The sequence below is a fragment of the Mustela putorius genome, unplaced genomic scaffold (genome assembly GCF_011764305.1).
Source record: "Mustela putorius furo isolate JIRA1106 unplaced genomic scaffold, ASM1176430v1.1 tig00003859_pilon_pilon_pilon, whole genome shotgun sequence".
Taxonomy (NCBI): domain Eukaryota; kingdom Metazoa; phylum Chordata; class Mammalia; order Carnivora; family Mustelidae; genus Mustela; species Mustela putorius.
The window spans coordinates 33,922,979-33,947,649 of NW_025422011.1; the positions used below are offsets into that span (position 1 = coordinate 33,922,979).

At 38.3% G+C, this 24,671-nt stretch overlaps 1 protein-coding gene across 6 annotated transcripts in view; it reads left to right on the forward strand.

The window, feature by feature from the left end:
- RIC3 (RIC3 acetylcholine receptor chaperone) overlaps nucleotides 1–24,671 on the forward strand; it is a 62,749-nt gene that overhangs the window by 33,485 nt on the left and 4,593 nt on the right. For 3 of the 6 annotated variants that reach the window (XM_013055784.2, XM_004751901.3, XM_045065862.1), the window contains 2 exons: nucleotides 889–982; nucleotides 15,137–15,285. The exons of 1 other annotated variant lie outside the window; for it this stretch is intronic. In XM_013055784.2, the coding sequence (XP_012911238.2) occupies nucleotides 889–982; nucleotides 15,137–15,285 (243 nt within the window). The remainder of the gene's footprint in view (nucleotides 1–888; nucleotides 983–15,136; nucleotides 15,286–24,671) is intronic. 2 more of the 6 variants (XM_004751902.3, XM_045065863.1) reach the window with 2 other exon arrangements.

The window sequence follows — 24,671 nt, forward strand, 5'->3', positions numbered from 1 at the left end:
CTGCTTATCCTTCTGTTTTGAATCATGCAGAAAAGAAAAATAACCTAAGCATTTATGTGGCAGAGTCCTCTAGACACTTTGCAGATGTTAACTGCATGCATAAGAATTTGTTCTAGACGTATTAAAAGACAATACAATATTTTAATACAGTATTTTACAGTGAAGAAAAACTGGATTATTTGCATAATAAATAGCATTTTGTTTTCCTGTTGCCTTAAAGTTCATTTCAGAAGTACATTAGTACTAATGTACTAATTGATCTATTTTTTTTCTGCTCTACTTTTAGGGTCTTAGTGTTAATGTCAGTAGATCATGGTGATCTCTGTTGATCTTTCTTGAGAATCTGTGGGCCAGGGTTATACCACTTCACCCCAAATGACAAGGGTAGGAAACCTTGGGCAGGAAGGCTTCAGCCCTAGTTCAAGATTTGTCCCCTATTGAAGAAATGCAGCATTGAGACTGTGATCTTAGAGATGTTTTCAAACACAGGTGAATGAATGCTCATCTCAGAGTCTTAACTCCTTTTCTAAAGTACCTTGCAGGTTCGGTACTTTTACCCTCAAGCATCATTTGGATTGGAAAAGATAGGTCTATCTTCTTCTTTTCCTCTTGGGTGACCATGTTGAGGTTTGTTTTGTTTTGTTTTTCTCATGTATTTTCTTTAGCTGGTCCTGCTGTATTTCTATGTGTAAGAGGAGGAGTGATTTGTTCATTATTCCCTACACATGTATCCTTAAGATCTCAGTGCTCACACCTTGGTACACTTTGTGTCCTGATTGGATCAGCTGAATCTCTGAACTAGCTGGAATTATCACAGGGCGTCCCAGCCAGCCAGTTTCAGAAAAGAGCTTCTAAGAAGAGCTTCTTAGACTGATACTTATTTTTCAGCCAATTTTGAGCTTGTTCACCTGCAAGAAAAACTGAAGGAGACAGAGGAAGCTATGGAAAAATTAATCAACAGAGTGGGACCTAATGGTGAAAGGTAGGTTTTCATATAACCGGACTCAAGATTATTACCCATTTAGAGGATCCATTAAAAATTTTGCTTTTCTTTGATTTCTGAAGCACTTACTTCCATTTTATAGAATTGTCAACATACTTGTCATTTACATATTATTTCTCACTAAGCATTTCCATTTTCATACCATATGCTTTCAAGAGTCTCAGCTTTCAAGAGTCTTTGTTCAGTGTTGTGCATATCACTGTGAGGAGAGGTTTATGAGCAGTTCTGCAGGGTGAAATAACCAGGTTCTAATGAAGATGATTCCATAGCTGATATAATAATCTGATTTTACCTAAAATTATGCCTTTTTAAATCTGCTTGAGACAAAAAGAAGAAGGCAAATATGATCCGATTAGGCATTTGTATTTTGTGTTGACTATGCCAGAATTGGATTAGACATGTCAGGTAGGTGTCGGGAGTCCAGCTGGCCCTTTAGGATGCCCCACATGGGAGACAGCCTTCCTGTGACAGGGCTGGGTGAAGATCTGAAAAGGTGGCTTCAGGAGGTTGATGAAAGCAGGCAAAAAGGAAGAAAATATGGATGTGGGAAGGCGAGGGAGGAAAAGCCAGAATGTGAGATTGAGAACAAAGAGGGATTTAGTCTCCTCTAGGCCTCTGACAAGGATGGAGGAAGAGCTGGGATGTGAGTGGCAAAATCTTATGTGCTAAAATGTTTCTCCTGCGGCTCTGTGGGCTCACAGTGGAGTCTTCACCCCAGAAAACTGCTCTACCATGGCCTCTTCTGTTTGCTGTCTCCGTGGTCCTGTGCCCTGTATCCTTTTCTCAGCTCCTTGGCCCCAGCTTATGCATCTTTGACTAGATAAGGCAAGAGTGAACATCTTCAGGTTGCAGCTCCCTGGCTTGGGCTTTTTCTACAATGTCGGTCTACAGTGCTGCTGAAATGACATTTATGTGGCTAAACCTTGCCTATCTGCACCCAGGAGCCTTGACCACCTTTTGGTCAAGAAAGCAGAGTGACTGTGCAGACTCTTTGCCAGAGTGGTAGAGGAATGTGTACATAGGTACGCACGAGTATACCTCAGTGAGTGTGTAGTAAAATTTGATACTTGCTGAGTACTTACTAAGAACCCAGCTCGGAGTCAAGCACTTCATATACATTATCTAATGTCAGAGTATTTGTAGGAATGACTAAACCAATTTGCGCAACAATACTTTTCTGATCTTTTCTGCTCTTACCCTGTACTACTCAAGTCTGGGTGGGGAACTACCAGCCTTTTATGGACCCTTGCCCCTCAAAAGTATCTCTACCCTGGCTCTGGTTCATTTGAATACACATGCCACACCTAAGGGTCATGAAAACCATAGATGAAAACCTGTGGGCAGGGCCTCCCACGTGGGAGACTGAACAACTGGGCCTTGGAGTAAGAAGCCAGAGGAAGATATTTTCTCACTATTATTGCTGTTCACACTCCCTTAGCTCAAATCACATAGCTCAACCTTACCACCTGTATGTACCATCTGTGCATTGCCCAAGTCAGCAATGCAGTACTGTGACCCTGACTTTCTGCTTTGTGCTAGGGTTACCTCTCTGTAAGGCAGAGGAGTTGTCCCCACCCTGATGCTGGAGTTGTGCCATCTCATTATTTTTCAGGCCACAGGTCCTAGCTCAGAACATTTACTCCTGGTGGGATGTTAAGGTGTAGACTCCTTGAGAACCCATCAATTCCAGCCTGCCACATGACAATGATTGTGTAAAACATTTTCCACCATAGTTCTCAGGAGCTAGGGATCAGCTCTCCCTCCACTGCAGAGAGCATAGCTTGTGGCTCCCTTTCTCAAATCTGTAATCTTCCAATCCTAAAAACGTGACTTTTTCCCTGTCACTCCTAATCCAACACCTCATATCCTTATAGGTAGTCCCTATGAGACTTCACCTCCAAGCTGAAAGGTCCTGGTAGCCCCATGTTTTATGTTGTTTTCCTTTTTATATTTCTATCCTTTAACCTTAGTGTTGTGGCATTTGTTCTTCTACAAGTCTGTGTTTTTATGATTATTAGAAGAGCCCCAAATATCCCAGTATTTTTCCATCAGATCAAAATTGAACACATTTCCAGGCTCTAGGAGTCTAGGAGAGGATTTAAGACACAGAAGACATGTTCATTTATGCCTTTGAACTCCTTTTATAGAATGTCAATTCCATAATTGTAAGATTTTCTTAAAATTCCAGAAATACACAGTTTCTGAAACTTCATCTCAGTGCTTATGTAAGAATCAAAATATGGGGAAGGTTTTTAATATTATCTAATAAAACTTTTAGACAACTTTTACCTGTGAGCGATATGTCTGTGCATGTGTTTAAGCCTTGTGGAAGGTTCTTATTGTATCATGTTATGCCTGATACTAAGCACAGTATACCTCCCAAGGACATAAAGACTGAGGAAAGGATCAGAATCAAGGTGTCCTTACTTCTGTCCATAGGATCAGCAACATTTCCTTTCTGGAGCAGCATTTCTGGTTGTAATCCTTCACCTCCTGGAAGCATGGTGTGGCCTGAGGGAGCAGTGAGGGTAAAGCCTGGGGCAGAAGATAGCCATAGCAGGCATACTGAAGACGTGTGTAGTGCTGTAGATTTAGGGCATGGACTGCTGGGATGTAAACTTATGGAGGACAGACTTAATCTGTTTCGTTCATTGTGTTCACATAGTAGATACTAAGGAAATCCTAATTGTTGAAAAAGGATAGATACTCACTTTTGAAATAAGCATTTGAACATGTATTATAGTAGAAGAGGTAATCATGGCATTCTTTGCTAAGATCGTCTCCTCATTTCCTGACTTCTGTATTCAGGATCCTACTGAAAATGTCTCATAGATGATCTTCCCTTCTTCAGTTAATAAACGTCTTTTGAATGAATGAATATATAAAATGAGAATCATCATCTATCCCCAGCTGACTCTACTCCACCTTTAATATTCATCTCTGAAAATGGCTTCACCATCTACTTAATCATCCAAAGCAGAAATCAGTATTATCCTTGATTTACCTTTTCCTTCACTTCCTATATCTCTTCAGTCATCCTGTCTTGTCATTTCTTTCAAACTAATAAGTCTGTCTCCCTGCAAAAGACTCTAAGCTCTGCTAAGGCAGAGATTATCTGTTAGTCCCAGAGCCTACCACAGGTCAACAGTAGGCTCTAAAAAAGTGTTTTTGAAATGGAAAAATGAGCAAGTGAGTGAATGAATGCTTTTTTAAAAAAATATATAGTTGACATACGGTGTTCTGTTAGTTTATACATTACATAGTAAGTGTAGTTACCATCTGTCACCATACATTATTACAGTATCATAGACTATATTCTTTATGTGGTATTTTTCATCTATATGACTTATTTATTTTATACCTGAAATTCATACCTCTTAATAGTGTCCTTTACCTACTTCACCCATTCCCCCCCACCAACAATCACCAGTTTGTATTTGAGTCTATTTCTGTGGGGTTTGTTTGTTTTTGATTTCCACATGTAAGTGATAAAGTATTATGATATTTGTCTTTCTCTGTCTTTCTGTCTGACTTCTCTTTCTCTGTCTTATTTCACTTAGCATAATATCCTCCTGGTCCATCCATGTTGTGAATGACAAGATCTCACTCTTTTTTTATGGGTTAGTAATAGCATTCCATTGTGTGTATTTATGTATATATATGTGTGTTATATATAATTATATATATTTATAGTATATAGTATGAGTATATATGTGTGTGTGTGTGTGTCTTTTTTATCCATCCATCCCACTGATGGACACTTGGGTTGCTTCCATGTCTTGGCTATTGTAAACAATGCTGCAATAAACACAGGGGTGCATAGTTTCTGAATTAGTGTTGCTGTTTTCTTTGGGTAAATGCCTGTAGTGGAATTACTCGACCATATAGTATTTCTATTTTTAGTTTTTTGAGGAACCTCCATACTGTGTTACACAGTGGCTGCAACAATTTACATTCCCACGAACAGCATACAAGGAAGAGTTCCTTTTTCTCTGTATCCTCACCAACACTTGTTATTTCTTATCTTTTTGACTCTAGCCATTCTGACAAGTGTGAGGTGATATCTTACGGTTTTGGTTTATATTTCCCTAATTAGTGATGTTGAGCATCTTTTCATACATCTGTTGGCCATCTGTATGTCTTCTTTGGAAAAATATCTGTTTAGATCCTCTGCCTATTTTTAACTGAATTATTGGTTGCAGCGGGGGCAGTTTGGTGTTGAGTTGTAAAAGTTCTTTATATATTTTGGATATTAACCCCTTATCATAAATTTCAATTGTAAATTACTTCTCCCATTCAGTAGGTTGCCTTTTAGTTTTGTTGATGATTTCCTTCACTGTGCAAAAACTCTTTATTTCAGTGTAGTCCCAATAATTTGTTTTTACTTTGGTTTTTCTTGCCTAAGGAGACATATCTGAAAGAATGTCACTAAGGCTGATATCAAAGCAATTATTTCCTATATTTTCCTTTTTTTTTTTTAAGATTTTATTTATTTGTTAGAGAGAGAGAGCGCACAAATGCAGACAGAGGCAGAGAGAGAAGCAGGCTCCCCGCCGAGCAAGGAGCCCAATGGTGGACTCGATCCCTGGACTCTGGGATCATGACCCAAGACGAAGGCAGTAGCTTAACTGACTGAGCCACTCCTATGTTTTCTTCTAGGAGTTTACGGTTTTAGGTATCACATTTAGGTCTTTAATCCATTTTGAGTTTATTTTTGTGTATGTTGTAAGAAAGTGGTTCAGTTGTATTCTTTTGCATGTATCTGTCCAGTTTTCCCAATACCATTTATTGAGAAGACTGTCTTTTCTCTGTTGTATATTCTTGCCTCCTTTGTTGTAGGTATGGGTTTATTTCTGGGCTCTATCCTAGTCCATTGATCTACGTCTATTTTTATGCCAGTACCTTACTGTACCAAAGTGATAACTACAACTTTGTAGTTTATCTCGAAATCTGGGATTGTGATACCTCCAGCTTTGTTCTTCCTTCTCAAGATTGCTTTGGCTTTTCAGGGTGTTCTGTGGTTCCCTACATATTTGTTGTAGTTCTGTGAAAAATGCTGTTGGTGTCTTGATGGACATTGCATTGAATCTGTAGATAGCTTTGGGTAGTATAGAGGAACACCTAGCTGAGTTTGAGGTTATTCTTCCATCCGTAAATGTGGTGTATCTTTCCATTTGTTTGTGTTGTCTTCAATTTCTTTCACTGATGTCTTAGTTTTCAGAGTATAGGTCTTTAACCTTGTTCTATGGAAGGGAGGCATATGCAAAATGATCTCCAAAGGCCTAAGGAGCCATAATATGGAAGAAAAAAGCTGAAGAATCCAGTTTGATAACAAATGGGTTTATTAAAGGGAGTTATGAGCAGAAGTGTGTTGTGGGTGGCTGCAAGACCAGTAGATCTCCACAGTCCCACCTACTATAAGCCCTGCTTTTATAGGCTTAGAGATTGGGGAGTATATGCTGGGAAACCTGGGAGGAAATGTTTTAGGATCACAGTCGTATCTCCAGAGAATATCAAGGACATTATACCTCAAGGGTGTACCTAAGGGTGTGGTCAAATAAAGAGGATGTGTTGGGGGGCAGTGCTATACCAAAGAAGGCCTCAGGTCACGGATGGTCATCATGGTGGATTTGTGCAAGATGGTATTAGTCTTGTTCACATGCACTTCCTTGGTTACATTTATTCTTAAGTATTCTTTTTGGTGCAGTTGTAAATGGGATTGTTTTAATTTTTCTTTCTGCTACTTCATTGTTAGTATATAAAATGCAGGTTTCTGTAAAATAGATTTCTGTATACTAGTTTTGTATCCTGCAGCTTTACTGAAAAAGGTGGAATAGGTTTTGGTAGAGTCTCTAGGGTTTCCATCTATAGTATCATGTCATCTGGGAATAGGAACAGTTTTACTTGTTCCTTACCAGTCTGGATACCTTTTGTTTATTTTTTATCTGATTGCTGAGATTAAGACTTCCAGTACTATGTTGAACAAACAGGCAAGAATGACCATTCTTATCTTATTCCTGATCTTAGAGGAAAAGCTTCCAGCTTGATGTTTGCTATGGGTTCATCTTATAGCCTTTATTATATTGGGTATGTTCCCTCTAAGCTCACTGTTGAGACTTTATCATGAATAGATGTTGAATTTTGTCAAATGTTTTTTTGCATCTATTGAGATGGTCAGATTAATTTTATTCTTTGTTTTGTTAAAGTAGTTTTTCATGTTTTTGTGGCTATTGAGCCATCCTTACATCCTGGAATAAATCCTGCTTGATCATCGTGAATGATCCTTTTAGCATTTGACTGGATTCAATTAGCTATATTTTGTTGAGGATTTTTGCATCTTTGTTCATCAAGGATATTGCCCTTAGGCCTTTACTTTTGACATAGGACAAGCCTGTATCATGTGGTAGCTCATGTCGTTTTCTTTTCTCTAATTTTGCTTCTCTTCAATTCACTTTCTCTTCCAAACAAATGGATTATGTTTTTTTGTTTGTTTTAACCCTTTAACAGGTCTCTCTTGCTCTTAGTAAAGAATAGAATCTTTGGGCGCCTGGGTGGCTAGGTGGGTTAAGCCGCTGTCTTCAGCTCGGGTCATGATCTCAGGATCCTGGGATCAGGTCCCGCGTCGGGCTCTCTGCTCAGCGGGTAGCCTGCTTCTCTCTCTCTCTCTCTCTCTCTCTCTGCCTACTTGTGGTCTCTGTCAAATAAATAAATAAAATCTTTTAAAAAAAAAAAAGAATAGAATCTTTAACTTGGCTTAAATGGTCATGGGTGACATGGCCCTACATGGCCGTATTATCCTAGATGGCCCTACACCCATGGCCCTTTGTTGCTTTATCTTCCTCTCTCATTCTCTCTGTGCTCCAGCCACACTGACTACTGCTTTTCCTCTAAAATACCCATCTTCTTTTGCTTCCAGGACTTTGCAGATACTTTTTTCCCTTTTTGACTCTCTCCCTGACTCCCATCCCACATGCCCTTATTTTAACTCTTTTTATAGGTCTCTTAGCATCCTATCCTGAACCTCAAACTCAGCTTAGTGTTCCTCTGATGTGCTTCCATGCCACCTAGGCTGGCTGAATATTTTAAGTACCCTATTACTTTCTGATCTTCTGTTAACTTTTCTGTGTTCCCTAGTGCCCTGTAATCTTCTTGAAGATAGGAAATTTTCATTGTTCAAACTCGTATTCCTGGTGCTGGTGCACTGACTGTGTCAGAACATGTTGAAAGAATGAATGAGGTAGGATATTAGCTGTCTGATTTCTTTTTTTAGATTTTACTTACTTATTCATCAAAGAGAGAGAGAGAATGCACAACAGGCAGAGGCGGAGAGAGAACCAGGTTCCCTGCAGAGTAAGCAGCCCCATGCGGGATCGGGACTCAATCCTAGGACCCTGGGATTATGGCCTGAGCCGAAGGCAGGGACTTAACCAACTGAGCACCCCCCGCATCCTATAACTGTACGATTTTTGTAGCTGTCCTTTATCAAGTTGAGTAAGCTCCTTTTTATTTTTTGTTTTCTGAGCATTCCCCCCCCCAGGAAGGGAAATTTTTTATTAATTTTTTATTTTTTATAAACATATATTTTTATCCCCAGGGGTACAGGTCTGTGAATCACCAGGTTTACACACTTCACAGCACTCACCAAAGCACATACCCTCCCCAATGTCCATAATCCCACCCCCTTCTCCCAACCCCCCTCCCACAGCAACCCTCAGTTTGTTTTGTAAGATTAAGAGTCACTTATGGTTTGTCTCCCTCCCAATCCCATCTTGTTTCATTGATTCTTCTCCTACCCACTTAAGCCCCCATGTTGCATTACCACTTCCTCATATCAGGGAGATCATATGATAGTTGTCTTTCTCTGCTTGACTTATTTCGCTAAGCATGATACGCTCTAGTTCCATCCATGTTGTCGCAAATGGCAAGATTTCATTTATTATAAATTAATATTGTGTGTTATTTTGAAATTTTTTCTGATTTGAGATGATTATAAAATTATTTAGTCTGTTAAAGAATGAATGAGGTAAATCTGAAGAAAGTACTTCAGGTAAAGCAGGCTGTCTCAGAAATATCTTCTCTGGCACCTAGTTTGATTTGCTCTTTGCAGCCCTCTGTGGTTGTCAATGGCAGTTATTATTTTCTCTGTAAGGAGCTGTATGTCAGAGTAAGTGTACTCCAGGGATGGCATTAGTTTTCTGTGGCCACTGTAACAAATGACCATGAACCTAATGCTTTAAAATAACACCGTTTTCATCTCACAGATCTGTTAGATGTCCTACACTGGACTAAAAAGGAAGCAGGACGGCATTTCCTTCTGGAGGCTCCAGGAGAAAATCCATTTCCTTGCCTTTTTCAGGTTTTAGAAGCTGCCCACCTTCCTTGGCTCAGTGGACCCCTTGCTCCATCTTCAAGGTCTGCAGCAGTGGGTTGCAACCTTCTTACATCTATTACTCTGACCTTTTCTGCCTCTGTCTTCCATCTTTAAGGACCCTTATAATTACATGTGTTCTCACAGATGATCTAGGATAATGTCTATTTTAGGGCCAACCTTAAATCTATCTATAGCTGTAAGTCCCCTTTTATATAAAGTAACATCATTATAGGTTCCAAGGATTAGGATGTGGACTTTCATGGGGACTGGGGAAGGGAACATGATTCTGTCTATCACAGAAGCTCTGTGGAAAAGGAGGAATTTGGATAAGCCTTGCAGGATGAAGTGATCTCCTCAGGCAAAGTTTGGGGCGGGGGGACATTTCAGAAGAGAGGGTAGTAGCACAAACAGCAAACAAGATAAGTCAAGACTTGTTTTTGGAACAGTATGTAGTCCTGAGTAACTGGAGTAGAACATATCAGAGTTGGAGTAAATGGGTAGGAGCAAGTAAGGGGAGAAAAAGCTAGAAAAATAAACTGGGCCCAGACTGGAAGGCCCTGGATGGTATGTATGCTGAGAAGTTTGAAATTCATTGTCTTTATAGTGGAATGCCTATAAAGGCTTTTGAGGAGAAATGTGATCTGCTGTACTTTAGAAAAGTAACTCTTCTAGTAATAGGTAGAGCAGCTATATGCTAGAAGGTATGGAAAAAACTCTAGCAAATCAAGGGGACTTGACCAAAGGGAGGGGGAAAAAATCACAGACTGTTGGGTGCCTGAGTTGCTCAGTCAGTGAGGCATCTGCCTTTGGCTCAGGTCATGATTCCAGGGTCCTGGGATTGAGTCCTGCATCAGGCTCCCTGCTCAGCAGGAAGTCTGCTTCTCCCTCTCTTTCTGCCCTTCCCACCCACTCGTTCTCTCATTCTCTCTCTCTCACGCTCATTCTTAAATAAATAAAATCTTAAAAAAAAAAATTCAGGCTGAGGGCAGTCAGAAGAACATGTAACTCTTGATCTCGGGGTTTTGAGTTTGAGCCCCATGTCAGGTATAGAGATTACTTAGATAAATGAATATTGAGTTTTTTAAAAAATTACAGGCTGTTTTCAGGAATCTTTGGTAGCAAATAGCCAACTCTGGGTAACAAAAATTTGGAGAAGATGACAGAATTTATTGGAAAACTATGGCTTAGTTCACAATATGAAAGGAATAGCTGAAAATCCAGGTTTCAGAAAGAGGGGGAATCAGAGAAGCTCTGGGGAGTTAGAGGACAGAAACAAATGGACAGGTTCTTCAAGGTCTGCTGTCAATGAATTAACATGAAAAGTTTTCAGATCTGGCTTCATTGCATTTAACACTCAGTTTTAGGAGAAAGTACAACTGGTCCAACTTGGGTCCTGTGTGTATCACTGAGTCAGTCACTGTAGCGAGGAATTGAGTATGATGATTGGCTGTGGGCCATGTGGCCACTGTTGAAGGAGATGTAAGGGAATGGAAAACTTCACTCTAACCTTTGCACTATGAGCAAAAGAGAGGTTGGTTCCCCAAAAGGAAAACTAGGTAATAGCAATGAAAGAGAAGAAAGCGATAGAGGAGTTGGAGATTTGTGGTCCAAATGACCAGGAAAATGATACCAGACAACATAAAAACATAGAAAAGGAGAAAGAAAACAGGACTTTGGTATAAGGATCGGCTTTGAGTTCATCTTTGATTATGGTTGTGGTGCGATCAGAACATCTATGTATGTTGTAGAACAACAATAGGAAGTTTGGACATTGAGGTCAGGACCAAGGATACAAGTTTGGAAGTCATTTGGCTAGAGCTAAGTAAGGGCCATGGGGAGAGATGAGATCAAATTCTTGAGGTACATCATACTGTGTGGCAGTTGATTGCAGTCTTTTGCTGGTCTGAATTCTGTTCTAATCATGAATGGTGTTGTAAGAAACTGTTTCATTCTAGGGACGCCTGGGTGGCTCAGTTGGTTAAGCGGCTGCCTTCGGCTCAGGTCATGATCTCAGTGTCCTGGGTTCAAGTCCCACATCCAGCTTCTTGCTCAGCAGGGAGCCTGCTTCTCCCTCTGCCTCTGCCTGCCTGCCACTCTGTCTGCTTGTGCTCACTCTCGCTCCTCTCTCTCTCTGACAAATAAATAAATAAAATCTTTAAAAAAAAAAAGAAAGAAAGAAAGAAAGAAACTGTTTCATTCTCTGCTTTGCTTTTAGATTCAGAACTTGATGATTCCTCTGGGTTTATAATACTCAAAGTCTGATCAAGTATCTTCTAACTTGACCTTCTATTTTTCTAGCATCTTGAAATCTGCTCTGTCCAGCCTCTCCAAACCTGGCTGCTCATGCAGCTGTTCCTCATCCTGGGCCAACTAAGCCCTGGTTTTGAAGAGTAAAGTTAAGATTAACTTCATTAATAGCAAGGCTTCTAAGTGGAAAGGCCTAGATCACTGGAGTTTTGAGACTGGTTTTCATGTGTTAAGTCAGGATTCGAGGTAGAGTGTGGGTTTCATCTATGAAGAGGGATTGGTTTAATTTGTGATACTGGGTCTGCTTCCTGAAGGCATGATTGTAAGAATGGACAAGTGAGAGCCCAAGGTTTGAGCCTTCAGAAAATCCATGTATTTAGGAGGTGAATGGGGGTGAGTGAGCCAGGATCAGAGGTCCAAGGAATAGTTAAAGTGGGAGGAATACAGAGGTCTCAATAGCCAAGGGAATATAACATTGCAAGGAGAGGATGGCCCACAGTACAGAGAAGTCAAGAAGAATAAAATGCTAAAAAAAAAAGAAAAAGATTCTTGGACTTGAGAGTAAAGTATTATTGATGATTTTCACAAATTTTGGTATAATGATGGAGTAGAAGCCAGATTTCAGGGAGGTGGAAGAAAACAGGTGGTAAGGAAATGGGGACCAACTAAACTGACACATACTTATTAGTGCTTGCATTGTTCGTGGCACAGTGCCCGTACTGTCCTGAACTTTCCAGCGTCCTCCAGGACTATCAGACGAAACTGAGATAATGAGGACTCGATGAAAACAGTTATGTAAATTCAGAAGCTGTGAGGCAGACCATGATTGATTGCCTCATGCATGATACGGACAATAGGAATATGCTTGTTTAGAGGTAAAAGAGGATGCTTTTATTTAGAATTTTCTAGGAAAGCTTCACTTGCCTGTTTCTGCTTCTCCTAGCCAACCTATCTCTTTTAAGAACTCTTAGGAGTTCTGGTTTTCCATGAGTTAGGAAACAGAGTCAAGACTGTTTCATTCAGTAAAAATGAAAATGCACTGAGTACAGTCCAGAGAAGTAACACGTGCATCCCAGGGCCAGAGCTCTGTGATAAGCACATAGCCTCTTTTTTTTCCTTCCCAGTTTTTATTTAAATTCCAGTTAATATACAGTGAAAAATTAGTTTCAGGTGTAGGATTTGGTGATTTATCACTTACATATAACACCTAGTGCTCAACACAGTAAGTGCCCTCCTTAATCCCCATCACTCACTGAACCCATCCCCTTACCCATCTCCCCTCCAGTAACCTTCAGTTGGTTTTCCATAGTAAAGAATCTGTTTCTTAGTTTGCCTCTTTTCCCCCTCCTATGTTCATCTGTTTTCTTTCTTAAATTCCATATATGAGTGAAATCATATGGTATTTGACTTACTTCCTTTAGCATAGTACTCTCTAGCTCCATCCATGTCATTATAAATGGCAAGATTACATTCTTGTATGGCCGAGTGATATTCCACTGTATATGTATAGCACATCTTCTTTATCCATTCATGAGTCAGTGGACATTTGGGCTCTTGCCATAGTGTGGCTGTTGTTGATGATGCTGCCATAAACATTGGGATACGTGTACCCCCTCTGAATCAATATTTTTGTATCCTTTGGGTAAATACCCAGTAGTGCAATTGTTGGATCATAGGGCAGCTCTATTTTTAACTTTTTGAGAAACCTCCATACTGTTTGTTGGAGTGGCTGCACCAGCCTGCATTCCCACCGCAGTGTAAGAGGGTTCCCCTTTTTCCATATCCTTGCGAACACCTGTTGTTTCTTGTGTTCTTGATTTAGCTATTCTGACAGGTGTGAGGTGATATTTCATTATGGGTTTGATTTGTATTTTTTTGTAATGGTGATGTTGGAGCATTTTTTCATGTGCCTGTTGGTCATCAGTACATTGTCTTGGGAAAAATGTCTCTGGATGTCTTCTGTCCATATTTTGACTGGGTTATTTGTTTTTTGGGTGTTGAGTTTTATAAGTTCTTTCTGTATTTTAGATTCTAACAAATAGGCTCTTTTAGCCGAGTCAGAAGCTCCCCACAAAGTGAGTTGTTGTAATAGTAAGAATTAGGAGTTCTGTAGAGCAGATGACCAGTTGTGACAAGTCAGGACTCCTGTACGGATGGAAAGAATAGAACTGCAAGAGGCCCGCTTACAGGTAAGATTTTAGCTGAAAGTGGGACAGACAGGCTTCTTCAGCTTCATGGCTGTGAGGCCCTTTAGTGTGGAAGAAATGGAGCTCATGGTGTTTCTGTTTTCTCCCCACTGGTAGGTCTGTGGAAAAGTTGCACTTTCATTTTCCTCCCTTACCATCCTAACACTGGTGGGAGGAACACTTTTTTCCTGTTAGTCATTAAGGCTAAAGTTTGTTAGGCTAAGCATAAACAGGAACACAAACTGGAGAGACTGGCTGATTAGAAAAAATTGAAGGCACTTCTTGGAGGCTAGTATTAAAGGTCATTTTTCCTTCATGAATTTGAATGAATTCATGAATTTATGAATTTATATGAATGAATTTCATTCATTCATTCATTCATGAATTTATATGGCCATGGAATGATTTGTATTTTTAAGAGGAGAATAAGTAGTCTCTGTTAAATCCTGCCACTAAATAAAACTGGTCCCAAACCAGATCTCAGTCTTCTGAGTAGGACTTTGTCTGCCTGTGAGTGTGATGGAGAGCTTCCATCTCAAAGAAAATTGTCCTACCATAATCTTGAGCCTAATTTTTGTACACATTTGCCCAGAGTTATTCAGCTAAATTGGGATTCAAACCCAGGTTTTCTAAACGTGAACTTGAGCATTGTGCTTTAAGAATTGCATAGAATGTTATCAGAAGTCAGGAGACTTCAGTTGTAGTTCAAGTGATGACATGAACTAGCGATAGGAATAAATGTAGAATTTCCCTCTGTGGTCCTCAGTTTCTCTGGTCTAGATGACTGATTTGTCAGAATGACACAGTTCTGAAATGTACAGGAATATCTTTATTTCTGCACAAGTAGATGCAGCCTAATGATTCCATTGTTGGGCTAGGATATTTTTCCATAGTTGAGTCTAATGACTCAGTACATTTTCTTTTGATGGCCTTGCTTCATAAAAAAGTGGTTTATAGTAAATGGGTAATAAGAGTAACAGTGAAATTTCTTGGAGATTAGAGAATCAGGACAGTGAGATATACTGAAAGAACACTGAACTGAAAGCTGAAACATCTGAATACTGGTGCCAACATTGACCTTAATTCATTGTGGGACCTTGGGCAATCATTTGATCTTTTCTGGGCCTTAGTTTCTGCATTTATAAAATCAGAACACTGAACTAAAATACCTAGTTTTCAGCTGTGCATTTCCAGGGCCAATTTCTAGAATACTTACCTGCTGCTCTTGGACATCCTATTCCAGGATCCAGAAAGGTCATAATGATGTCTATGTTCATTGCCCAGGAGTACATTTACCATTAAATGGTTGGGTTGTCTAATATCTCTAAGCAGAGCACAGACTGTGACTTCTGACCAAGAAAAACGGTTGCTGCATCAGCTCCGAGAAATCACCAGGGTCATAAAAGAAGGAAAATTCACTGACAGACCCACTCCAGAGAAAGAAGCTGAAGAGGCCCCTTATATGGAAGACTGGGAAGGTAAACAGTATCTTGTCATTTCTTGGTTAGCTGTCAGCCCAGAAAAGAGTTTTTTTTAAAAGATTTTATTTATTTATTTGACAGAGAGAAATCACAAGTAGGCAGAGAGAGGAGGAAACAACCTCCCTGCTGAGCAGAGAGCCTGATGCGGGGCTCAGGACCCTGAGATCATGACCTGAGCCGAAGGCAGAGGCTCTAACCCACAGAGCCACCCAGGCGCCCCTCAGAAAAGAGATCTTAAAAATGTTTTTAAATATAATTCACCAGTTTTAAGTGTCTGGTTGAGTAAGTTTTGACAGATATATAGAGTGGTATAACTATGCCACAATCATGATCTAGGATGCTTCCATCCTCTCAGAAAATTCCCTTCCCCTTTGGAGGGAATCCCTTCAACTGACCTGGCAACAATATTACCACTTTCTGTCCCTTATAGTTTTACCATAAATGGGTCATATTGCATATGCTCTTTTGTTTCTGGCTTCTTTAATTTAGCATAATGCTTTGAGAGCATGCTTTAAATGTATCAGTATTTTTTTTAAGTCGCTTAGTAGTATTCTGTTACAAGGAAATGCTGTATGTTTTTCTATTCACTAGTTTAAGTACATTTGGGTTGTCTCCAGCTTTGAGCTATTATGAATCAAGCTGCTATGAACTTGTGCATACACATCTGTTTGAACATATATTTTTATGTCTTTGGGGTATATCCTAGGAATGAGATTTATTTCTGAGCTTTTATGTTATGTTTTATGCTAAGTGTATGTTCAACATTTTTAGAAACTGTCAACCTGTTTTCCAAAGTGGCTTTGCCATTTTGCCTTCTGCCAGCAATGTATGAGTATTAGAGTTACTCTGCATCCTTGGTAACACTTGGTATTGTCAGTCTTTTTACTTTTAGCCATTCTAGTGAATGTAGTGGTATCTCAGTTGTAACTTTAATGTGCATTTCCCCAATGACTAATAATGATGAACATTTTTTAATGTATTCATTCACCATCTGTGTATCTTTAGTAAAGTGTTCACATTGTTGGTCAGTTTTTTAATTGGATTGATCTGTTTTTATTGATTTACAGAAGTTCTTATATTCTGATATAAGTTTATTATCAGTTACATATGTTACAAATATTTTCTCCTAAACTGTGGATTTCCCTTTTATTTTCTTAGTGGCATTGTTCAAAGAGCAGAATTTTTATTATAATGAAGTTCAGTTTATCATTTTTCTCTTTTCTGATCTTTACCTAACTCGTTTGCCTACCTCCTACCTTTTCTTCTTCTAGAAGTGTTATAGTTTTAACTTATATTTAGGCCTAGGAGCCATTTTGAGCTAGTTTTTATATATGGTGTGAAGTATTAGGACTGAGATTAATTGTTTTTTCCATGTTGATATCCAATTATTCCTATTTATTTTGGAACATTTAATTACTTTGGTATGTTGTTTGAAAATCAGTTGACAAAGTATGGGTGGGTCTCTTCTGGATTCTCTCTTTTTAAAATTTTTTTATTCAAGTATAATTAACATACAGTTTCAGGTGTTCAGGATGATTCAGCAATTCTATACATTACTCAGTGTTCATTGTGATAACTGACAACTCTTAATCCCCTTCACCTATTTCATCTATCCCCCACTCACCCTTCTGGCAACCACCAATTTGTTTCCTATATTTAAGAGTCTGGGGCTTTTTTTTTTTTTTTGAATTTTATTATGTATTTGAGAGAGAGAGAAGGAGAGACCATGAGCAGGGGAGGGGAAAGGGAGAGGGAGAAGCAGAGTCCCTACTGATCAGGGAGCCTGATGTGGGGCTTGATCCCAGGACCCCAAGATCATGACCTGAGCCAAAGGCAGACATTTAACCATCTGAGCCACCCAGGTACCCCTGTTTCTCTTTATTTGTTTTGTTTCTTAAATTTCACATATGAGTGAAATCATGTCTATACTTAAAACAATATCACAATGTCTTTATCACTGTGTCTGTATATTAAGTCTTGAAATCAGGTAGTGCAAATTCAACTTGGGTTTTTTTTCCCCCTTTTATTTCAAAATTATTTTGGTGATTCTAGGCCCTTCATATTCTCACATAAATGTAGAATCAGTATGTCAGTTTCTATGAAAAAGTACAGTGAGATTCTTACCGGTATCATATTGAATCTTTAGATCAATTTGGAAGAATTAACATAGCAATATTGAATCTTTCAGTACATGAACATTTTACATCTCACCATTTATTTAGATCTTTAATTTTTCAGCAGAGTTTATAGTTTTCAATGTATACATCTTATACATGTTTTATAAATTTATGCTTAAGTAGTTCATATTTTTGAAGATATTGTGTTTATTTTAAAATTTCTAATTGCTTGTTACTATATAGAAATACAATTATTTTTTTTATTCTGACCTTGTTTCCTATCACCTTTCTAAACACACTTAGTTCTTTTTATTTTATTTTTTTTCTTTTTTTTTAATTTATTTTTTATTTATTTTCAGCATAACAGCATTCATTATTTTTGCACCATACCCAGTGCTCCATGCAATCCATAATACCCACCACCTGGTACCCCAACCTCCCACCCCCCCCACCCCCGCCACTTCAAACGCCTCAGATTGTTTTTCAGAATCCATAGTCTCTCATGGTTCACCTCCCCTTCCAATTTCCCCCAACTCCCTTCTCCTCTCTAACTCCCCATGTCCTCCATGCTATTTGTTATACTCCACAAGTAAGTGAAACCATATGATAATTGACTCTCTCTGCTTGACTTACTTTACTCAGCATAATCTCTTCCACTTAGTTCTAGTAGCTTTTTTTTCTTTAGATCTCTTAAGATTAAATTTCATAGAATTTTCTACATAGAGAATCAAATTGTGAATAGGCAGTTTTACTTCTAACTTTCCAATCAATATGTCTTTTATTTTTTCTTGCCTTATTGCACTTGTCAGAAACTGTCACACAATACTGAATAGAAGTGGTGAGGCTAGACATCCTTGCTTTCCTGATATTAGGGGAAGCCCTCACACATTCTCCATTATTTGTGTGATGTGAGCTGTTGGCTTTTCATGGATGCTCCTTTTCAGGTTGAGGAACCTTCCTCCCAGTGTTACTTTGCTGAGAGTTTTTAATCACAAATGGATATTTAATTTTGTGGAATGCTTTTTGTTAACTGAGATCTTGTTTTTCTGTTTTCATCTGTTAATTCAGTGAATTACATTGATTTTTTTTTGAATGTTTAAACAACTTTACATTCCTGGGATAAAATCTATTTTGTTATGATGTTCTATATGGCTAGGTTCAATTTGCTAAGGACTATTTTTTTTAATCTTTTTAAATTTTTTTTAAGATTTTATTTATTTATTTGACTAAGAAAGAGAGATCATAAGTAGGCAGAAAGGTAGGCAGACAGAGGGGGACGCAGGTTCCCCGCTGAGCAGAGAGCCCAATGAGGGCCTCCATCCCAGGACCCTGAGACCATGACCCGAGCCGAAGGCAGAGGCCTAATCCATTGAGCCACCCAGGTGCCCTGCTAAGGACTTTTAATTTTGTTTTTAATTTTGTTTGTGCTTTTGCTTTCTTGTCATCTTTTTGGTTTTGATTGCATGGTAATGCATTGTAATGTGTTCCTTGTATTTTCTGAAGCGTTTGTATAGAATTGCTATTTCCTTTCTTAAATATGGAATTTTCCAGTGATACCATCAGGGCCTAGAGTTTTCTTATTGGTAAGACCTACATAACTACAAACTGAATTTCTTTAACACATATAGTGCTACACAGATTATTTCTTCTTGAATGAGCTTTCATAGCTTGTTTCTTTCAAGAAATTTATGTATTTCATCTAAATGGTCAAACGTATTATTAGAATAAAGTTGTTTATATTCATTTAATGTATGTAATGTATAGGGATGTTCTCTGTTCTGTTCCTGATATTGGTAATTTGTTCTTTCTCTAAATTTCTTCCTGATCAGACTGGCCAGAGGTTTATATCTTTTCAAAGAACTGCACTTTGGTTTCTATTTCCTATTTCCTTAATTTCTCTGCTTTATTGTTTTCTTCCTTCTGCTCACTTTGTTTTTTTTTTTTTAATGGTTCTTTCTTTCTTTTTTTTTTTTAATTATTTATTTGATAGACAAAGATTACAAGTAGTCAGAGAGGCAGGCAGGGAGAGAGAGCAGAGAGCCTGATGTGGGGCTCGATCCCAGGACCCTGGGATCATGACCCGAGCCGAAGGCAGAGGCTTTAACCCACTGAGCCACCCAGGCGTCCCTGCTTACTTTGTTTTAATTTGCAGTTTCTTTTTCTAGTTTCTAAAGGTGGCAGCCTTGATCCTTGATTGATCCCCGCCCCCCGCAACCACTTTGGCCATTATTTTATTAATAATCTCTTTCTCTTTCTGCCTTCCTCCTCACCATTTCTGATTCTTAAGTTGCACATTTGTTTAGACTTTTGAAATTGCCCTATAGGTTGTGTATAGTCTGTTCTCTAATATATACCATGCTTAATTTTGGATAATTTTTCTTGGTGTGCCTTCGTTAATCTTTTCTTTAGTAGTATATGATCTCCTCTTAGTCTCATTTAATGTATTTTTAATTCAGATATTATAATTTCTAGACAATCTGTTTGGGTCTTTTTTACATCTTTCATTTCTTAAATATTTCATTTCTTATATAGTCTTGTACCTTCTTTAAAATATAAGGCATATTTGTAATCACTTCTTTAATAGTCTTAGCTGCTAATCTTATCATCTGGGTCTATTTCTAGTGATTAATTTTTCTCCTTGCTATGGGGCCTAATTTCATGCCCTTTTTGCATGCCTAGTAAATTTTGACTGGATGATGGATATTGCAGGTTTTACATTATTGGACTCTGGATTTTGTTTTGGTACTTTAAATAGTTGCTGGACTTCTTCTTAACCCACAGTTAAGTTACCTAAATCAGGTGGATTCCTTTAAGGCTTGTTTTTAAGATTTGTGAGAATGGGTCCAGAGCAGCCTTTACTCTGGCTAATTTAGCCCCACTAATAAGGCAGTACCCTTCTTAGGATTCTGTCTGATGGCTCAACAATGTTTTTCTACTGTGGCTAGTAGGAACATGAACTCTTCCCAGCTATGTATGAGTGCCAAGGATTTTGGGGCCTAATGCTGTCAGTAGTTCTTTCTCCTGGACTTGGGTAGTTCTTCCACATATATGCACAGAGCAGAACAGAAATCAGCTAAAAACATGAAGAATTCTCTCTGAAGATTACAATCACAATGAAATAACCACTACTCATCTGTCAGAATGGCTAAAATAAAAAGCAGTAACAACACCAAATGCTGGCAAGGACATGGAGAAACTAGATCCACTCATGCATTACTGGTGGGGATGTACACTTACTCTGCAAAACATTTTGGCAGTTACACAAACCTTCAACTACTATACAGCCTGACAGTTGCACTCCTGGGCATGTATCCCAGAACTTAAGACTTAAATTCACATAAAAGTTATATATGAATATTTATGGCAGCTTTATTTATAGTCACCCCAAACTGCTAACAACCCAAACATCCTTCAGTAGGTGAATGGTTACAAACTGTGATGTGCTGATACTTTGGTATACTACTCAGCAATGAAAAGAAATTTATACATGCAACAACGTGAATGAATTTCCAGGTAATTATACTGAGTGAAAAAGTCTAATTCCAAAAGGTTTCATATTATATAACAATTACATAACATTCTTTAAATGGTAAAATTATAGAAATGGAGAACAGACTGGTAGTTGCCAGAAGTTAAGGAGGATATAGGGGGCGAGAGGGAATAGGTATAGCAAGAAAAGGGCATAAGGGATCCTTGTGGTAGAAATGTTCTGTATAGAACATCTACAAGGATCCCTTGTGCCTTTTGACTCTACCAATAATAATATCCTGGTTGTATACTGTTGTATAGCTTAGCAAGATATTACCATTGGGAGGAACTGGGTAAAGTGTACAAGAGGGATTTCTATATATATATTTTTTACAACTACATGTGAAACTGCAATTAAATTTTTTAAAAGTAATGAAAAAAATTTTAAGGGAAAGGATAATGTAGCCTAATATGTAAAACCTTTACTTTCTAGATTAGAGAATACCACACAACTTAAACCCAACATTAAACTAGAAAAAGTATTTGTAACAAATGACTGAAAAGAAGTAGAAACCCTTAATATATAAAGCATTCTATAATTTATAAAACACTGTATCCTCCTGTGTAAGCAGTACATAAAAGAAAAAAATGCACCTTGCTACAAAACGTTAACAAGTATTTCAATCTCTCTAGTAATCAAAGAAATGAAAATTGGAATTCATTTTCTCCTCTAAATTGCAAATCTTCTTACATAATCTTGTTCCCAAATAAGGTAAAATCTTTATCAGGTTTATTTTCTGTCTTTCTCTTAGGTGATGTTGAAAGTATATAGAATTTTAGCTCCCAAGCGATACTAACTTTCAAATATATTAGCCTACTTTAAGTATTTCAACAATTTCTAACCATTAAATGGCATTAATTTCTAACCACATTATCAAAATTAATTTACACTGATCATTCTTATGAATTCATTGTTCACCACTTTTTCATATACAGTATGTTCTCAAAATTTTTAATTTTTGTGTGTGCGTTTGTCAGAATTTTAAGTACCTTCACTCCCTACCCTCTCATCCCCTTATAGATTGGTGTACTGAGTACTTAGATTTCTACACATAACCATTTTTCACCTTTATACAAATAATTATTTGATCATACCATTTTTCTTTGTAAGTCTGAAAACATTGCTGTACTATCTTTCATTTGATACTGGAAATGAGAAATCTTATCACAGCCTGATTCTTTTTCTCAATAGGCAGTCTGTTTTAAGTTAGTTTTCTGGCTGGAAACATAGGATCTTTTAATACTTAAACATCTGCATTTGGGCAGATGTTTACTGGCAGGTTCACTGGCATATATCTGAGTGTATATATGTGGATTTTTCATAGTATTTTTGCCTAGCATTTAGTGACTCCTTTCCATCTGAAAACTTGAGTCTTTCTTCAGCTACATATTTTCTTTTGTAACTTCTTAAAAAAAATTATTGTTTCCATTTAACCTACTCTGCCCTCATCCTGGAATTTCAGCAATTTGGAGATTGGATGTCCTGGATCAGTTTTCAGTGTAGTCTGTGTCTGTTTCCCCCCACCACCCCCCCTCACAATTTCCATTACTTTGTCATTTTTACCTTTGTCTTAGAAGAATTCCTATACATTTACTTCTGGTATTACTAATTTGGCTTTTAGACCTGTCCATTTTATTTTATTTTCTTCCTTTTTCAAGTTTAAATATTTTCTATTTCTAACAGCTCTTATTTCCTGTTTGCTTCCCTTTTTATATTGAAGTCTGGTTGGGTTTTACCAGTGCAGTACTTTCTCGAATATTACTGGGAGTATCAGTCACAAGGTGATAGCTCCTGTTTCCAACATTGACTGTTGTTCCTTTTAGGGGCTGTTTACACAGTTTGCTTATTTTGGTTCCCCTGCTGACTTCATAGGATCAATGAGTTTTATAGCTTGCTCATATTTTTAATGAAGTTCTTAAATAACCAGTGATGTTGGCTGATAATGAGGAACCTCAGCAGCCCATTTGTGAGTCACTATTTGTTTTCCTTAGCAGGCCTTCCCCTATTAAACCAAAGCAGATAGCCATGGAACTCCAAAGGTAAGCTTAGTCCTTGGTGTGGAGAATAACGTGGACTTCTCTTAAGTATTCCTGGCTGGGAGCTAACTAGCAAGTAAGCTGCTCCAGTCCCTGCCCTTGACCAAGTAGGCTGTGAGGGCTGTGGGTAGCTAAGCTCTGTTTTACCTAGCATTCTGTCCACAGTTAAGCCAGCGAACTGACACTGCCTCAGCAAGATTCTTCACATGCCACTGGCAGTGATGATGAGGATGTGATCAGATGGACAATTTTTTATATCACTGGTAGAACAGAAAATATACATTCTTCTGGAAAGCACTTTGGTGGAGTGTAAAAACAGGCTTTGAAAATGTCTAGTCCCTTTAGTTCTCTCATTTCTAGTGGTCTGTCTGAAAGAAATAGGGAAGTGGACATAGATTTATATTCAGAGATCTTAACTGCCATGTTACTTATAATAAGGGGAAACTGGAAAGGGAAAAATGAAGGGGGGGAAATCAGCGTCACAGATGAACCATGAGAGACTATGGACTTCGGAAACAGAGGGTTTTGGTGGCAGGCGGGTGGGGGAATGGTTGAGCCCAGTGTTGTGTATTAAAGAGGGCAAAAATTGAATGGAGCACTGGGTGTTATAGGCAAACAATAAATCTTAGAACACTACATCAGAAATTAATGATGTACTGTATGGTGACTAACATATCATTTTTTTAAAAAAAATTGGAAAGACTACATGTCTTACAGAAGAGACACGGCCAGTCGTGTCAGTTATGTAGCTATATGATGGGATATTTTGCAGCTCACGATAGAATGTTGAATTTAAAAAATCAGAGTGTAACATTTTACACACAGTATGTTTATATATGATAAAAAAGGCCAGAAGTAACACAAAAAATTATTATCAGTGGTGGGATTCTGGGTGACTTGTGTTTTCTTTTTAAAACTTGTCTGTTTTTAAAAATTTTCTGTAGTGTGTATAACTTTTATAATAAGAAAAAAAAACAGTAAATGTTAAAATATGTCTCTCCACATTCCACTGCATCAAAAACCCCTGCTTTTCAGACTTTTTGCAGGCAAAGAGTGTTTGGCATTCAGGTTGAACCTGCCAATTATAGTGTACAAATGGATTGTGCGTTCTCCGGCTTCCCACATTGTGCCCGGCCCCCGGCTGCTAGGCCAGGGCCAGTGTGTGAGTCCCAGCAAGGCCCATCTGCCGCTTTCCACGCAGCTTGGCTGACACAGATTTATTTCATTTCATCCTTTAATTTGGCAACATCTCGTCTTTTCTCATCCTAGCTAGGATTAAGTACCAGTATTACTCATTTTGTTTACCGGTTTGTTGTCTTCTTTTTTTCCATTTTATGGGGACGAAGAAGCCAATAATGGGAATTGTGTCTTGTGAAAACGCAGTGCTTGTCCTTTGGGATCTTGGGCACGTCTTGCTGAAGTGTGCTCTCTCTTTCTGACACTTGCAAGCCATTTCAGTTGTTTCCATTAGTCAGAGACCTCATGGTATTTTTTTTTCCCCAAAGCCTTAGTCTTCCTTTTCTCCACCCACTAACCACCCCCCTAAACCCCACCACTAGCCCTAGGAAGATTCAGAAATGGATCCAAATAGAAATTATAAACAATAGCCTTGAGCTATGCTCTCTCCATCTGGTGTTTGGTACTTTTTTTTTTTTTTAATTGAAGTCTCACTTTGTTTAATCTTCATCACTACTGCAGAAG